This window comes from Anas platyrhynchos, chromosome 4 (assembly GCF_047663525.1).
Source record: "Anas platyrhynchos isolate ZD024472 breed Pekin duck chromosome 4, IASCAAS_PekinDuck_T2T, whole genome shotgun sequence".
NCBI classification, from domain to species: domain Eukaryota; kingdom Metazoa; phylum Chordata; class Aves; order Anseriformes; family Anatidae; genus Anas; species Anas platyrhynchos.
Window position 1 is genome coordinate 13,003,053 of NC_092590.1, and position 19,092 is coordinate 13,022,144.

The 19,092-nt window shown below is 38.2% G+C and overlaps 1 protein-coding gene across 4 annotated transcripts in view; it reads right to left on the bottom strand.

Moving 5' to 3' along the window:
• GRID2 (glutamate ionotropic receptor delta type subunit 2) overlaps positions 1-19,092 on the bottom strand; it is a 781,090-nt gene that overhangs the window by 85,437 nt on the left and 676,561 nt on the right. For all 4 annotated transcript variants that reach the window (XR_011808873.1, XM_072037034.1, XM_072037035.1 and 1 more), the window contains 2 exons: positions 13,517-13,655; positions 4,850-5,045 (listed from right to left, as the gene is read on the bottom strand). Coding sequence is in view for 3 of the 4 variants with exons in the window: in XM_072037034.1 (XP_071893135.1) it covers positions 4,850-5,045; positions 13,517-13,655 (335 nt within the window). In the remaining variant the exon portion in view is untranslated. The remainder of the gene's footprint in view (positions 1-4,849; positions 5,046-13,516; positions 13,656-19,092) is intronic.

Below are 19,092 nucleotides of genomic sequence, written 5' to 3' on the forward strand. Positions count from 1 at the left end.
GGATGCTATATGACAAGTAAGACAGAGCCAGACCTTCCATAACAATTTGAAGTGAGCCAGGTGGGTTTGGTACCCCCAGGCACCTGTCGGCTCCAAGCCATGGACAAAGCAGAAGGTAATTGCGAAATAGATAAATCGTACCTTCAGTTGTGGGGTGCAACAAAGTCTTAAGGGTACTCCTGAAACTTATTACTAGTACTAGCACATCCATCCAGTAGAACATCCCATCTGTGCAAGAATTGTCACCTCCAGAAGCAGAGGGGAACCAACAGTGTAGTTGATCCCTTTATAGAGAATAAAGATATACAAGGGACTAGTGTGCAGTCATGGTATTTTTACATGCTCTTGCCTTTTTTGCTTCCTATCCCTTCCTCAGCCACTGTCAAACTACTGCACCACAGTACAGATCCAATATCCAAACCCTCTGCTTTGTTATTTCTTATTTTTGGTGTCTTTCTATTGGCTAGCTCCATTGTTAGAAATGTCCATAACAAAGATGCATGGACTTGAAAATATTAACTGGGTCTTTCTGTGGTGTAATGAGTATATCTGCCACCAGAATGACAATTCCAATGGCAAGTTCATGAGTAAATCAGTTTAATTACTTAATTCAGGAGTTTTCTGGTTCATCAATAGAAATCTCCATGCCACTGCAAATTAAGAATAACCACATCTAGTTATTGATAATTTGTTCTAGCACAGAGCCGCAGATCATTATTACCCCTTTCTTCACCAGACAAATCACCTTAGCGAAGCTTTTGTTATGGCCTATTCACAGGTATTGCAAACAATAATATTACTACTAGAGCAGTATTCTCAGGAAGGTAAAACTGCCATCCAGGGAAAATGAAAAGGCTCAGCAATTACTCACATGCTTTCACTGTGGGTAAAATGACAAGAAAATCAAAATCTCAAGGCCAGATTTCCTTTGATACTGTGGTGAGGGTTAAAGAGGAATTATTAATGCTCTGGAATTGAGAGAGTAAAAGGAGTTTCTTTTATTGCACCATCCAAAAACATTAATTCACCTGACTCATTATCAAGTTTCCTACCAGCTAAATATTTTGCACTTGAAGTTAAACAGACAAGAGGTTTCAAATGCATTTTGATTCTGCCTATGCAGCCTGGTAAAGAAATTTTCTACTTTGTACCACTGAGAAAAACGTAGATGCTGTAGGCTGCAGTATCATGTTCAGAGGAATGAGGTGGGTAGGATAGGGCATTAGGCACTATTATACTCTAGGGAAGAAAGAGCAGACAGGGGCACAATGGAAGCACTTCATTATATTTTAAATGGGAATAGTTCCAAGGATAGGAAAGCCTGTGGTGCTTGTAAAGGATTAAGCAGGGTAATGTGCTTTTTAAGAAGACATAAAAAGGTATGTAATGTGATATGTTTAAGCCTAAATGATTTTTCTTGGAGTCCTCAATGAATGTTTAAGCAGGCATGACTTAGGCCTCTGTAAATCCTCCCTGAATAAATAACTTCCCCGAAAATAGAGACTCCTTTGACAGAATGAGATGCATATTTCATAACCTATGCAAAAAAAGGGAAATCAATTTGAGATACACGAAACACTTACAAATAATAAAGAAAAAATGAGATAAAAGTGAATATTCTCTGGAATAATCCAAGGATATATAGGAATACAGACAGCTTCTCATCCGTTTCCATTTGACAAAGCAGGACAAACAACTGAATTCTTCCCTTGCTTTGACACAGATCTTAAGATGCTTTGTGTTGTCTTTTGAAAAAGGAAAAGACAATAAGCTGTAGAAGTTTCTAAAGTGCCTGTGCTCTTCTGGCTGTCTCCTGTTGGAGGTATTTAAAACTCTGCTGTCTTTCCAGGGTAAATCCACCCAGCTGCTCTCTAACCAGATGTGATGCTGTAAACTGCTGTTCACGTGGATGCTCAGAGATACATATTCACCTGATTTACAAGACAAGGCCCAATACATATCAACCTCCAGAAACTTAAAACGGTATGATCTTCTCATCCTTTTTTCCTGCCAGCCTTGCCCTCCCACCAGGAAAAACAAGTCACAGCCACAGACATCCCAATGCAAAATGGGACGATGCAATCATTGTCATTTGGCTGCATTGTGTTCCCACTCACACAGGTGAGATTCCCCATCAAGTCCCAGGTACAGCAAATGCACTGTCCTGCTGAGCAAGCAGGATTATATGCCGAGTAAGTCAGCATTTCATCCAACTCCCCCTCCCCCTGTTTATAGATAAATTCACATTAAATCGCTACTTTCCTCCAAATACAAAGAATACAATTTTCAGAATAGAAGCAAGACAAAACTGCAGGATTTTGAGATAAAATAAAATGCTTGGCTAAGCCTTTTCCACATCGCAAAGCCTGCCTGCCTGTCTAACCAAGCTGTTTTGTGATGTCTACTCGCAAACCCTGCTCATCTCGGAGTGGGTGCAGCAGGGCCTGGATAAACTGCTGTTTAGTGACGCTTTAGCACTGGTTAATAGTAGAAACAAAACAAAGCACAAAGGGAGACCAGTGGGCTTATCTTGTCCAGGGTTATAATCTGGTTGTGTTAATGGCTCTGCTGTGGCTTGTTAGAGTCATTCAAGGCCCTGAAGGGTTTTATGAAGCTTATAAATAGGCAGAGGGGACCTATGAATTTACTCTAAAATGATAGGATTTTTTTGGAAGGTATTTCACATAGATTACAATCCCTGAATTTTATCAATTATCCTTTTTAAAGGGTGCCACCTGTGAGGGCAGTCAAACACTGGAACAGGCTTCCCAGAGAGGTGGTTGCCCCATGCCTGTCCGTGTTCAAGAGGCATTTGAATAATGTCTTTAATAATATGCTTTAACCTGTGGTTAGCCCTGAAGTGGTCAGGCAGTTGGATTAGATGATCTTTGAAGGTCCCTTCCAACAGATCTATTCTATTCTAATTTTCCTTGCCTAAGAGTAGTTTTTAACATCACATTCATCTTCCAGCTGAGGGAGAAGAGTCTTAAATGACTCTTGAAAGGCACAGCTTCTTTCTTTTTTTTTTTATTTTATTTTTTATTTTATTTTTTTAAATCAACAGACCTTTCTTCCTGAGCAGGCAATCTCCCAAAAGCTTCCATGTGAACAGAAATTGGCAGATAACCTTTTTCTGTGTTATTTCTTTCTGTAAGGCAAAAGAAGGGGAGAAACTGCAACTGCATAGGTGGATGTGTATGTTCACTGGAACCAGGCCCTCTGATATTTTAAAACTGGAGGGTGGCTAGCTTGCTCGCATTACAACTTGGTTATTTTATGCCACCATTTGCAAGTGCTTGTTCCTGGGAACTGGAGGCATGGGAGTCAGATAGAACCCAGATAGTTTTGTTTTTGTAAGTTTTAAGACAGAAACTGCAATGTTTTCAGGAACTAGGTATCAAACAATATAATCTGGAATTACTTGCCAGCATGATACACTGGTTGCTTTTTTCAACTAAAAGCAATTAGTCAACACTGTTGTCTGTGTTGACTGCTGTGTTTGATGCTCTCTGTTTTCTGATTCTCCCTTAGTATATCTTGGAAAGGCAAACCAGAAGGTGAGGGGGGCTTTTTTTTTTTTTTTTTTTTAAATAAATAAATATATTTATACACACACAAAAGGCAAAACCTAGCTTTATCAGACCCTTGCAAACAGAGCTAAAATATATTTTCTCAAAAAAAGCAATTTCCTCTAGCCAATAAATCTTCAGACTGTCTTTTTTTCCCTTGCTTTTTCAGCTTATGACTTTTTCTAAAAGGGTTTCAAAAGTGCAGCTCCCCAGGGCCTTCCTTGCCTCTTCATTCATGCCATTTTGTCCTTCAGAGGAGAAAATATGATCTCAGTTATACAGAGGGTGGATTAGTGATTGTTAAAATTCCAAATAATCTTTATTTTGTTTTTCTTTTATTATCAAGACATAAATAGTGGCTTCACAACTCTTTTTAACATAGCCTTTTCTCTTATGTCTCCGTATCTGGTGTCAAACACCAGAAATTATAGGTTTCCCTGGCAAATGGATTTCAGTGCACACAAAACACAGAGTTTGCCCCCATTTTTAGAAGTCTTTAAACCAAGCTTTAGACAACACAAAACTCTACGGATATTTGCTCTGTCAAAATTTGAATTCAAAATCAATCTGCAAAATATGGTATTTAGAACAATGTGAAGGTACAATGGTAGAGATAAAGTTTGTATTTAATCACCCACTAACCATTATTCAGTCATACTGAACCATTTCATAGACTGTTTCTTATAAAAGCTGTAGCTCAACCACAAAAAAGGGAGGAAAAAATTGCACTTAAAAATGTCCCTGCAAAAACTGACTCTTGCTTTCAAATTATTTTCCCTCTGTTAAACTCATTACAAAAGTGGCCATGTCTCTTTAAAGATAGATCATCTTTTTCTGCCTACCTCTCTTGAAACATGCATGATTCAGAGCTACAACTGAAAGCCAAGGTTTTCAGTGCTGGGAGCCTACAAAATAAGTTAATCAATGTCTTGTCTTGAAAGTGCTTTAAGCTTTGTACAGTATATTGCCGTGTCTTTTGGTATTAGAAATCCAGTGATCCTATTCCAATTTTGCATCCTGACAAATGCATTAATCTCTTACACCTATAAATCCTTTTCAGAGCAAGCACTCTAGGTACTTACATTTTAAAATGTAGTTGAAAAAACAAGCTGAGATGCCCCAGTCCTCTGTGCTGATGCAATGGGCTTGCAGAAGCTGGTACCAGGCATGATCATTATCTGGGTGCAAATGCATCCCTTACAGTCAAAGGCAACAACTAAGCAAATCTGGTGTTACCACAGAAGGTCTCAATGGGAAGAAAAAGTAAGTCATAGCAGTACCTTTTGAATGCCTGCAGTCGACTCCAAGACGTTGTTCTCTGAGCCGTTACTTCTGTTAATCATCCGCCACATTTGGGAATACATGCTGTCCCTCTCAAAAGGATTCATCCCTTTCACTCGGACGTGCTCATAGACTGCGGAGTCCAAGACAGTGCCATAAGGAATATCTGTCTGCCTTGAGAGATCCTGGAGAGACCTTAATTGTTGGTGAAGAAAAGAGACACAGGAGACTTGAAGCCACATTTTCAAGAGGAAGGAGCTGCAGGCAAGCAAAGGGCAACATACAGAAAGATGGCTGTCAAGCCAATTTCATTTGTTGTTCTTTTTTTCTCTGTTTGTTTTGTTTTAAAAGACAAAAGTGAGACTGAAAAAAATGTTTTTATGATTTAAGACACAAGGAGGAACATGAAGTGAAAAGATGGGGTGGAAAAATGAAAATGGGTGAAAAAAGAAAAAACAGAAGGAGCAAGAGGATCCTGTCAAATGCTGAGAGCTCCTCCGAGCTGGGGCAAAGGAGAGAAGGGAGTGTTGCAGTCCCTCCAGCAACTCCAGTCCCTCCACTGCAAATTCAATTGTCTTAACAACAGAACTCACTGAAAACAGCCCAAAGCACCAGGGCTGAGTATTTGTCTGGGCTACCAGGTTACATGGTGAAGAGCAGCTTTTGGGCATCATTCCAGTACTGAACTGTGCATCCATCACACACGGGAGGCCGCATGCTACACTATTTTTAGGATGATTTGTGTTATGGTTTCACAAACTGCCTCTGCATTATGGTCCATGTTACTCTGTCCAATAAATTTGTTCTACTTTGCATATTAGATAGTCTTATTCTTTCCCTATTAACAGGAACAAATTAACCAGTTCTGAAGTTTCTAAAGTGTCCCAAGTACAGCTTTGTCAACCCTGTTTTGGCCTTAAAATATATATATATTTATAGTCTTTTAAGTCTCCTTATGTCCTGGCTTTTATTTTCCTGTCCTATAGAACTGCTTTCCCATACCTTTGTTTCTTTAATGGAATTCATTAAAGTTTCGAAATAACTACTGCAATATGTCTACTGCCTAAAACCCATTACAGCTTTGCTGGCACAAATTAACTTTGTATAAACTGCACGAATCTAGTGGATGACACCTAAGGACAAATCAAGGGGCTGAGCGCTGTCTAAAAGCAGGCAATAGCAAATTGAAAAAGCTCTTCGCAGCTGCAGAAATTGTAAACTCAACTGCAGGAAATTCATCAAATTCCATGTAGCATTTTTGAAACATGTTAATTTAAAGGCTAGTAAAAATGACCTTACATTGGGAAGAAAGGGGAAGAATTCTTTGATGTTTCAGAGATGACACTGAAGAAAACAGATCTTGAAGGATATGTATGCCACTGAACACAACAGAAAGTGAGAAACAAAGTAAGAAATCAGTAGAGTTCAGTGGCAAGGGTTTAGAGGTTCACTGAGTCAAGCAGAAATCCTTTCAAATTCAGACATACAGACTAAGAAAAATATTGCACAAGAACTAAATTCTAAGCAGATAATATATAGCAAATATTAGGGAAGGATAAATTCAATTTTGAAGGGTAAATAACCAACAGCATTAAAAAACCACAATTCTCTCCTCTTTCTCCAACAAGAAGGCATTCTTCTTCAAGAACATAAGCAGGAAGGAACTTACAAGGAATTGGTACACACAGAGGATCACCAAAGGTTAGCTGCAAGATGAAGCTTTTGCTGAAAATTAGTATATCAGTCTCCTACCATAGGACTGAGACTTGCCCTTTTCTAGGAAGAAAAATGTAAGACTGCAGTAGACTAAGGTATCAGGAGATACCTTACCTAACTATTGTGGCTTATTCATAACTGGAAATTGGAAAAAAAAATCAAACCCAGATATAAACAGGTATGAGTTCTGAAAGATTATATATGAAATGCTGATCCGTTAGCAAAAATGTGAAATTTCATTACAGCCAGTGCGTGAAAGGGAAGTGATAAATATTTTTTAAATGATCTAGTGGTGATCAGGGGAATTACAAAAGTAAGCAACTAGGTAAAATGTCATACTCAGGTTTGATAAATAAACTGAAATAAGGGTTGATAAATTTTAAAGATAGCCATCAGGTAGATTTCAGGTAGCCATCAGGGAAAACTACAGTCATTTTTGAAATTACTAAAAAAACCCAAGGTTTTCAAAACATCTTCATTAAACAATATGAAGACGGTAGAAGTATGGACAGGCTACAGAAGGAGGACTAAGAACATAACAACATAAGAAGGACACGTACTTGTTGAAGCAAGACCAGAGGAGAGCCACGAAGATGATCAGAGGGCTGGAGCACCTCTCCTATGAAGGCAGGCACCTTGGTGAAAATTTCTCCCTCTTTCACCATTACACAAAGTGTGGTATAGAGGAAGGTGTATTACTATTGCATTTATAGTCTACATAAAGCATCACTGATGCAAGGCACTAGATAAATACAAGTTACTATATTCACCCATTCTGTGTCACTGTAGCTGCCACGAATGTACTTCTGTATCTCCTGGTAGAGCTCAGAAGTGCAACAAACTGTCATAGGATACATATTGTAATGTCCTGTAATTGTTGTTATTTGTCATACATATTACTAGAAAAGTACACATAAAGTATTTACCATCTCCAATTTCTAATGACAACACCTAGCAAAACTGCAGTCATTATTTTACAAGACTCTGTATAGCCATACAATTTCTAATGTAACAAGCAATAAAGCACTTTTTTTCTGAAATATCATTGCTAACTGGTATATAAATGATACATTTAACTGCTGCCACAAAACAGTGCAGTTAGAAACAGCACAAAAGGAAAAACAGCTCCTCGGTATATCTTGCAGCTATAAAAGCAACCTTGCTATTTTCTGACAGGCAAACCAATGCTAGACTTAAGTGGTTGTCCAGAAGTGCACAGCATACAGGTATGGGAGAGTTCTCATTTTATCAGTGAGAAGCAAGTGAGAGTGACATCACATGCAAAAGGATCACCAGCAGAGAAATAACAAGGAGGAGAATTATGTTGATGCCTTCAGGAAAGTGCAAGGTAGCTGTATAGTCTGGCATTAACTGCAGTCTGCAGGTCTTCACTGTTTGGTGTCCTATCTTAAAATGCAGGATGCCTCTCAGCTGCCCCACTTTGCACCTTTGCACATTTTAGGTGCTGCTCCATGCTGGGAAAGTAATGGCAAGAAGACAAGAGTGAGAAGTGTTTAAACTCCACAGATGAACCAAACGCTATTGCCAGCTGCAAAGCCCAAGCTCTTGCTCACCTGACCCTATGCTGAGGAGTGAGAAAGTTTTGCAGTCTCAGAAGTGTACAGGTGTGCACACTGCTGTGTAGGCATGTTGCTGGAATGGAAAAGACCTATCACATCACTGACTACGTCCCCTTACACAAACAGCCAAATAGTATAATAATATATATGACTTGCTTCAGAAACTGCTTTTTATAACCTGCACACTTCTGGAATAACATAAACAACCTAGCCGCCAAGCTATGGCAAAACAAACAAACAAACAAACAAACAAAAAGCTACCAACAAACCTGGACAGAACTAATAATATTATTAAATCATTGAGGTTCCTTTCCAAAAGAAAGAAATTTTTCTAACTGCTTTGCCTCCAGCCTGGTTTGCAGGTTACACATTGTTCAATGTACCGTTATTCCTGGATTAAACAACTTATTCTCTGTTCAGACAAATACCTTTAGTGGAGACGTAAATCCCCAGCCTCAGTATGTCACCCAGTCTCAGCACACAGCTGCCAGACCAGACCTCAGAATAAGGAAGAAGTATTAGTTAAGTTGATGAATTCATACGGGATATTCTCTAAAGCCCAAATTCTGATAGCATTATTCACTTTGGATGGGAATTTAATTTTGCAGTAGTTTTACTGGTCTCAGTTGAAATACCTGCAAAGCAAAGTACTTCTAAGATGAGTATGGGTATTATAATTCCACACTTAAATAAAACCTCTCTCTTTGAATTTCTCATTTTAAAGCAGTAAGGTAATAGAAGTGTTTAAAACCAAATAAAAAGCACGTAAAGTTGAAAAAAATGCTATAAAATAAAATGCTTTTAACTGAGCTTGCATGTAGACAGACTCTCCTTATAGTGAAGTGACTGTGCAGTGCAATACACAAGTCACAGTTCAGCTTATTTTTTGGTTATCACACACGAAGCACTGTGGGGAACAATATTATACATGGTCTTTATGTTATGCTTTTTTCTCATTAAAATTATTAGTATAGTATGAATCTCATTGCTTATACTTAAGTCTTTATGACTAATTCTGATAAAGATTTCCTATGCATTTTTTTCCCCCTAGGACATTAAGGATTACTTCAGAGGTGATACTAGGAAACTGGGCACAGTAAGCCAAGAGCTTTGAATGTTGGCAGTGACAACTGTATCTGAAACTAATAATGCTGCTTGCTAGTTTGAAGATCTGGGAGTACCACATAAAAGGACAGGTTAAGGAACATTTTGTTTTTTTTGGAGTAAGGAAATATCTACTCCAATTACTGCATTCTTGTGTAACCCCCCTTGCAGAAAACATGTAGGCAGTTGTATCAAGCTGTTTAAAGCCTTGGGGACATCTTAGCTTAAAGTGAATCACAGTTAGAAAAAAACACTGTGAAAAGAATGACTAGGCAAAAGAAGCATTACAAAAGGCATGCTTTATTGCCATGCTGCCATTATTTGAGGCAGAGGTTTCACTTATCAAACAGGAGGCACTGCTTGTATCTTAGAGAACATAACATGAACTTCTTATTTTACAAAAGACATAGACTCTTTCCTGTAACGTGCAGTCACAAGTCTTAATCAAGCTTCCACATTTTTAGCAGTGGGTTAGATTTAAACCTGAAGCCACCTACCACTAGCCTTTCTTATGACAAATCCTTTGGCTTCACCTCCGATCCCTGATTTCTTGGCAAAATTTCAGTGCCTTTGAGATGGTGGTGACATCCTCACTTTACCAAGGAAAGCAGTGCAGCCTGAATAAAATCAGTCTCTCTGCCAGTGGGCTCTAATTCTATCCAAACAGAATCATAAGACACAGTAATGGCAATAGAGTTTCAGTGGTGAAATTCATAGCATCAGCATCTACAAGAAATAGCTTGAGTCCTCCAAATTTATTTGGCATTTTCCAAGAGAACATACTCTTAATTACCATTCATTCATGTTGCATTTGAGACAGTGATGTAAAGATCTAAGGAATACAGAAATTATGCTTTGCTTTGCTGCCATAATATTTTGGCACTTGAAATGCTGCTTGTCTTGATTTAAATATCATCTGATATAGGGATCAAGTGTGAATAAAAGATGCCCTACATAGTACTTTATGACTTGCATGTCTCTGTTCCTGGCACTGCCTGCTGATATTATTATTAATACTCCCACAGGTATTAAAAGTTGCCATTTGCTTGGAAACATAGTCCATTTTAAAGCTGTATCAAATTTTAATCAGTGAAGCAGAGAACAAAATTCCATCAATCTCAAGTGAGGTTATGCACAGATCTACTTCAAGACTCTCTAGGGAATGGGAACAATTCACTAGTCCTTCTCCTAGTATATTTCCTAAAAACATTTTGTCTGCTCTTCTTAAAATAAGCTTCTGGACACCATTACTAGGAAAAGCAACCCAAGCACTATAACAGCCAAGAAAAGGAAGGTGGAAGAGTTCTGAACAAAAGCTGATCTCTAAGATGCAATGCAGTAACTACTGAAATGTTCCATAGGAATGAAGTGTTCTGTGGGCGGCTTGAAGCCTCCTATCTTTCATAAAAGATATCAGAAGGACCACACGCTGTCAGATCTGGTACTAGCTGGAAATCCGAAATGAAAACCTATTAACTACTTGTTACATCTGCGCAAACCCACTGACTTCAATCTCTTTCATTTGTATGACTTTTCAGTAGCTGGCTAGATAGTACTATGAGCAGAATCTGGTTTATTTTCTTTAAATACTTAAACTTATTTCCATTCTGGCCCTCAAAGCTCCCCAAGGTACAATTTGATCTGTTAGAAAAAAAGAGCATCAGCTTTTTTTCTCTATTGCTTATTCATGTTTGCCACTTTGCAGTAATTCAGCATGGTAAACAAACAGCTTTTCTGTTATGTGCTGGTTTGAGATCCAATTCTGGCAGTTTTGTAAACTAAAGTTTTACACTCTCACCATAGTTAGGATAACTTCATTCCCTAATGGATACTTAACACATCTAATTACTCTATTTCTGAGCTACAAGCACTTTGATAAATGTCTCTGTTCTTTCATTTCAGAAGCTTTCCAGCTGCAACATTTTCTACTGAATAAAACATTTTCAGTGACTTTGCCCATAAATAATACAGCACAAAGACCAATGTAGTCCCAACTGTACATAATAACCTCAGAATTCCACTGGGGATTTTCTAGTGACATCATAATAAACTACAAGAAATAGCTGAAGATGTATTAAGTTATAGTTTGGGTATATTTTATGCTTTTTTACATATGATAAAAAAACTCAGATATTTGTCACAGTAATTTGAACATTTTTCTGGACTACTTCAAAACCAGAAGAATGATAATTTCAAAGCAGGATGCAGAGGCATATTTCATATTTGTAGGGATAAAGAGAATGACTGAATATATCACCATTATTTATTTTGCATATACAAATGTGAATGTTGTTTGTTCGAACTCCTTAGTCAAATGTAGGACTTTCTAAACTTAAAAATAAGATATCAGCCTCTCTCCAAACCTCAAGATGATCAACAAACATCAATGAAGAATTTCATTTTACTACCCTGTAAATTGTGAAGGGATTATAATTGGGACCGCCAAGTCAAACAGTTGGGTTGCATCAAAATAGCCCTGCGGCACTCCAGAATCTCAAAGTCTGTAACTCAGATCTCAACAGGAAATAGTAACTCAATTTAACTGGTGATACAACTGTGACAGGGGAATGGTCTTCTCAGGTGCTTTAGTCTGTTTTACATGTCTCTGTCTTACAGTGCACAGAAAGAAAGAACGACAATCACAGACACTTCATTTCCAGTTGGGAACAAATACGGGCTGGTACTGCCTGGGCTGAAGACAACAGAAATTTGGACCATGGTACACCAAATCTTCCCTTTCTGAGGGAGCAGCAAGAAAGAGAAAGTGCAAGACGATGCTCCTAATGGGGAGAGTCAGCAGGCAACCATGTGCTCAAAGCGAGGGGCTGCTTCTGCTCTTGAGTCTGAGCTTGGGCATACAGTTGCAAATAAAATCTGACAACAATTGGAGATGTTTATTTGTCCATGTGCATGGATAGTTTTTAATATGTAGAAAACCTTCACATAAAGGAAAATTGTCTTAGTGAGATTGTAGTGATTGGCTAGTACGCAGTGGTGCTTGAACCTAACCTGTGAATTCACAGGAGACCAGAGCTTCCCCTACCCAATCTACATCCCTGAACTCACTGTCTCAGGGGGCATTTCAAAGAGATTTGGAAAGCAGCTGGACTAGAGGCAGCAAGACCACAGAAGACAGGGAGCAGAATCAACAACTGGAGTGAGAAAACTCTAAGGTCAGTACTGAGCCTGACTTGAAGGTCAACTTCTTATCTTCCTAGAGAAAGAAATACAGCAGAACGTGTCTCTCTTCTTTAAAGCTACTTTATCTTTTTTGCAAAGAAGGATTTATGGGAAAGGCTGTGTTTGTCACTCTCAAATACTTCTGTGCACATGTAGCCTCAAGATTAAAAACCTGCTTTTGAAAAATGGCCCGCTACCCCTTGGAGAGCTTGGCTAGCTAATGCTTCAATACATTTCCTAGTTTCTGCTTGACCCAGGAGGAAGGATTTAGGTGGGTAGTAGGAAGGTCATTGGAGTGGCGGGAGTGAGAGCAGCTCAGCATGCTGCTTGCTGAAGGAGAGCAGACAAGCACAAAAAGGCAGGGAGGGAGGGTAGGACACCTAGAAAGGTTTCTGTGGTGTGGAGAGATGAAATGATCTGGAAAAAAGGATGGGAAAGTCCAACAGAATAATAGTTCACCATAAAGGGACAGGAGAAGATGAGGACATTCATGTTAGGGAGGCATGAAGCAAAACAACCAACAGATAGGAAAAAAAAAGAACTAATTTGATCTGTTAACGAAATAAGAGAGCACCAGGGAGCGGAAGGTGAGAAGACAACTGGTCAATAATTTTTAATTGTTTGTTGCTATTATCACATATTTTTTGCTTTGGCAAGAAAAGGTGAATTTGGATTTGATATCCCCATACGTGGAAGAAGGGCCCTCCTGATCCAAGTGTCAGAGCACAAGTAATGTGCACTACATTTGAGAGGAAAGCACAGCCTGAAAACACACACCAGCAATTTATGCTTCAAATACTGGTTCTCCAAACTCAATTGTTTTTTGCAAAATACATATGTATATGTATATATGTGCATGTATACATGTCACAGAACAGCAGCTGCCAGAGATCAACAATTCTGATATTAAAGTTCAAGTGTCTCCAGGGTGACTGGAAGTCTATTGTCCATGGAATACTGTTCTGATAGCTTCCAAACTACTACTCAGGAGGATAATTATTTCTCCCTTTTTTCACATTTAACTAGAACATTCATACCCTTCCATGTGTATGTGCAACCTTCCTTTCCCTCAATTCATCAACTTACTGGATAGAGTTCTCGATGCGCGTGATGGTGAGGAAAGCTGCTAGGTTTGCCGTGTAGGAGGAGATGACAATCAAAGCAAAAAGCCACCATGCCCCCATCATCAGTCGTGTTGCCAGGGTTGTATATGGGACTTCTCCTCCTGTGGGGAAGAAGAAAAAGCAAGAGTTTTAATTTGGCAGAAGGAAGCCCAGATTTTCATTATTCAAGCCTCGCACTGGAGAACTGTACTCCAAGGTTGGCAGGGTATTTGTTTTCATAAAATGACCAGGATTTTGGAGCCACGCTTTCCATGCGATATAAAATACTGAAGGACATGCACAGTCAGCCATCACTATTGTATTTAATCTCTTTTGCTGTTGCGTCTTTAACTGCACTTCATCCACCTGTTCTGTCCAGTAATGGCAACAGACTTTGAAATCTCAGAACAAAAAGAGAAGAAGGAAATTCTTACAATGTTCTTTCCTTACAGATCTTATCTACAAATGTTAATTAAGCTTTTCTTACATTCTTGAGAATATGAAGTTAAAAAAACACATCAAAACACAATTACTTTTCACAGTTCTGTAGCCAAGCAGATGCTCATGAGAGCCATACCTATGTGTACCGCTTGCTACAAGTCCACCAGGACACAAAAAAAACATGTGCCAGAGTGCAAAATAATTTTGTATTCCCATAGCTACTTTTCTTCAGAATTTAAATGCCATGAAAACAAAACATTAGCAGCAATTAAATCTACCAGCACTTTAGTGGCTCACAGGATCTGAGCTGCTCACTACTGCTCATATGAACAGCAAGCCATGAAAAGCATTATATTGTATGCAAATAGCTGCCCCCCAAACATGGGGTCTTTGAAATAACCTTCCAGTTAAAAATCTACAAACCCACAGTTTTTTAGATGAAAGAAAATGCGTTCTTTTATAAATACCCATTATATCTGTAGTGCAAGTTTTGTCACAGCTACAAACAAATGGGAAGGCTAGGTGAATCCAACAAACACCCAGAGTCAACTGCTAAAGATGTTCACCCTTTCCCTCTCCCCCTGTACTCAGCACTTTGAAAAGTGGTCATTATTTTTGATGGAGCTTTCTCAGATGCAAAATCTTATGGTAGTATGATAGCTGAAATTTTCATAAGCAAAGCAGCTTGTTACAGATTTAATCACGTATAAGTATTTCATACTGGATCTTCACTTACGTAAAAACTTCTTCATGTTTCCCTAGTAAATGGGAAGACAAATTATAATGACTCCTATTCTAAGAACAAATAATTTTTAGTTGTGAACACAAACTGTCTAGACATTTAATCAGTGCTTGAATATGAGGGACTGCCTTACTGGTTTTGTTCAGTGTTTGTCCTACCTATCTAAAGTACTGGGAATTCTGCATCATCATACAAAAAACAAATCTGAAGCTTTTTTTCTACCTCAGTCACATGGAGTTGTGCCACATGTGAAATAGTAACTGACTCCATTCATTTATATTTTAAGTGCATAAGTATTCAAATTTTTGCCTTTTAAGAATTCCAGTACTGAAAGACAAAAACATATATTAGACCTCTGCAGTCAGAAATAAATTTCTTTCCATTTCCAAGATGCTATGTAATTATCTGAAACAAGAATCTTCCAATCAGATCAGGAGATATTATTCCAATATGAGGACTTCCAAAGATGAACATTAACTTCAACATCTGAAGATTTGGTTTTCCCCCTTGCATAAATTTTAAATGATTTTTAATAGGACATTTCCACTTTACAACAGTTTTTGCAATGTCTTTGGAATATTTCATTTGAAAATGATTTTTAATCAAATGAAAAGACATCTATATCAATTTATTGGAACAGGCTGTTTGTCCTTTTAACTTTCAGGTGCCAATCCTTGCAGATAATTTTGTATTAGGTTGAAATGAGTAGAGTGATAGAGGAGAAGCCAATGATCTCCTGGGCATCCTTGCATTTTCATTTTTCAGCTTAATGAGTAAAACTTTAAGTTCCCACATTTTTTATTGAAATGAAATGTCAGAAAAGAGAGGACCACTGAAAGTCAAGCAGCTGTCTTCTGGGTAAACTCAAGTTTCAACTGATGACGCTGTTCAACAAGTGATCATGAAATCCATGACAGATCCTTCAGCAACGTCATTCCTCTACTGTTCATACAGTGGAGTTTTCCCATACATCAGTAGGGTTGTCCCCACCATTCACTGCTCTCTCTTCTTTATTAACACTCATGTTAACAACAGATTTTAAATAATTATTAGTGCTGATCATCCCAGTGTGTTTAGTTCACCTAGCTGTTCATGAAGAAAGTCTTGTTCCTAATGCATACTTACATCTTGTGTACCAGCAGCTAAGAAATAGAACTTGAGGACAAAGCTTGTATGTAAATACAAGAAACACAGACCAAAATAATTCAGTGTCCCTGGCTCAACCCGACTCAAAAATCTTTGCACTGATGCTTCTTAAAACATTGCTATAGGACTGATATGGCAACTGCAGGGGTGTATGATTTCTAAACACAACAGACAGGCTACTCCACCTATCCTAGTGAAGGAAAGAAAGACAAAAAACAAAGGAGATCTTTTACTGCCATAGAATCATTTCTTTGGCATCTAATAGGAGAATTAATGCCATACAGTCTTGTTCTATTGTACTGTTTGCTAAAACACTTCCCTTACCCTGACAGCTCACCTTATGAAATGTCATCGTTCCTTTCCCCCAATTTTGTTTCTAGGGATAAAACTCTCTAGAGTTTTGTTGTTGTTGTTTTTGTTGTTTTTCCCAGTCCAAATTTACGTGATTTCTCAGTTCAGAAGGGCACTGAGTCATTGAGGACAGAAGTAATCATTGGTTTTCCATTAGTGTTACGGGGAAAAAGAGCTACAGAACCAACAGCTGCCATTCTTAACGTAAAGTAGCATGCGTGTAAACCTCCCAAGGCTCTGCTTCGTGGAAGCATTCCCAATACCAAGTATGGATTTCATGTATGTGTATGCTTTTATGTATCACAGCATATATGGGTGGCTTTGCACAGGACAGATATGTACGTACACACACACACAGGGCAAGGGAGGAGGGAGCCAAGAAGAGTACCCAGTTTCTCCCTCCTGTCTTTCTTACCAAACCAGTAAAGCTTAACCTGTAATGGCAAAGAGTGTGAGCTGGTGTCATGTAAACACAAGTTGGTGACCCGAGTAAAACCCGTCCTACCACACCTCATTCCCACAGCAGAATTAATCCATGTGAGCTAACATGCTGGCTGCAGTTACACCAAAAAGACTACTATCATAGTCTGCCAAGCAACTCCTAAAAATACTGAGCTCCGTTCATGAAACAAATGGAAATTAAAGGTGATACTCAGCAGTCCAGGAGTTGCTTTGCAATGCTAAGAGACTGACCTCAAATGAATACAGAGGCTGTATTATTCTTTAGACTTGGCTCTCCCAATACCCTTGCAACACACAGAAGTGTATAAAGGAGCACAAATGGCACTACCTATAGATCACGTATTTGTGACTACAGCTCCCAGTATAATTCAGTCAACACTTTTGATGTGTACTAAAAATCATTTAAAAACTCAACTGCCTTTAAAATTTTTAGACTGCGTGTGCAGGGATGAAAATATATTTTCCAGAGTAAACTAAACTAGCAAAAAGCAATCTTATAGGGAACTTTCTGAAATAGCTGATTTACCTTAGAAGTGACAGTAAAAGCAATTACTTTTAGTCCTCCCACTCTCATATAATGTAGCTCTCCTTCATTAATCCTAGGCTGGTTTAATGCTGGCCTACTTCAGATGACAGGCTTAGACTGCAACTTATTTTATCAGTTTTTGTTTATTTCCATTCCCTTCCAAGTGCTTCAAGCTAGCTATCAGCAGGCAAGAAAAATAATGCATTATCTAGGCAATGCGAACACTATAATGTATAATTATGACAGACCTAAATATCAGAAAAAGTCACCTTAGGAGATAAAATGTTAACCTATACAACGCCAGTACAGATTTCTAATACCTTTGAAGTCATTCCTGCCCATTAGCCTTAACGGTTTAAAGTAAAACTGGTAATACAGGATTACAGACAGGATTTATAAAATCGTGAGTCAAAAATGGCCAAAACAGGAAAATGGAGGTTCACAACCTGGTGAGACCTTGGTATTCTGTAATTCTGGCTTAAACTGAAATAATTCAAAATGCAGAGACTATTTCTCTAGACACCTTGTTTTCATGGAGTTATCAATTGCTTGTTTCAAGGAAAAAATATTCATCTATGTAGTCCAGAGCTTGGAAAGCGTATCAGATATAAGTCCTTATTGACAACAAAAAAAATGGTGAACTGTTTCATGAAGAAGTTTTAACCACGGTTAGCATTTCTGAGGTCAGGTCTGGTGGCAGCCATCTTGTTGAAAAGTGATGCAATTTTAGTCATTAGCCATCCAGGCAGGACATTTGCAAGATAAGATCTCTCTCTGATTCAATATTGATTTAACAACATCAATGGTAATGCAGAATATTAACAACAACAACAAAAAAATTTGTTTAACAGCTCAAAAAGCATTTATTATCATCATCATCATCATCATTATTATTACTAAAGCAAATAACTTGACAGCATAGAGCCCACAAACTGAAAAACCTCAGAGTGGATGTGTAATTAAGTTAGTTCTATTGCGTCAACTCTAAACCTAATCTGGGTAGCTCTACATGACCAGACATTGTAGTTAACTGTTTGTTTTCTGTCCCTCATTTTCCCTTGGGTTTGAATGACAGAAATAATGACTTCTTAAACAACTATACACACACAGAGTATACATGAAAGACCGTTATTTTATGTCCCAAATTTGAAAACACCGTTAGATGATGTTCTGGGGGTGAGTTAAGAGACAGAGTAAGAGTCTATTGCAGCTTCTCCATACAAGAAGAGAGAGGCTCTGGCCAAAAGGTTCTAGGGCCCTTCCTACAGTGATGACACTAGGAGGATCACAACCTGTGATGTCTATTTGTGAAAAATATAGCTGTCAGTGAAAATTCAAAGACCAGATTCTTTACATTTTATAATATAAGAAATTAAATTTGTCACCAACACTTACCATCAACAGCTCTCACTTTACAAACATATCTCAGTTGCCAACAACTTTGTCAAATTTCCATCATTTAAGCTGATATAGTCTCTGCTAGAGGTCAGCAGTGAGCTGAATTGCTATGTAGGGAGTTTTAGACAGATTTTTTTTTCAGATAATTTTGAGAAACATGAAAAAGATATTAACTGCTACTGCTTTGCTGAGAAACTAGCAAAGCAGGCATCTTAATTGTGCTTGAAAAAGAGAGGTGAAGAAATAATGGGGCAGGTTATTTGAGGACAGGTTTTTGTTTTTGTTTTTCTTTTTCTCGCAAAAATTCTGCCCACATTCAGTGAATTATTGGCCTTTGAAAAAAAACACAAAGGACTGGGAGTTGGCTGCAGTTTAGCCTTTAGCTTGTTAGAACAGTCACATCAATTATGCTGTGCATCTGCAATTTCCATTTCCACATATATTAAGTGTGGAGTTCTGCTGCAACAGTTTAGATCAATGTACATCCTATGTT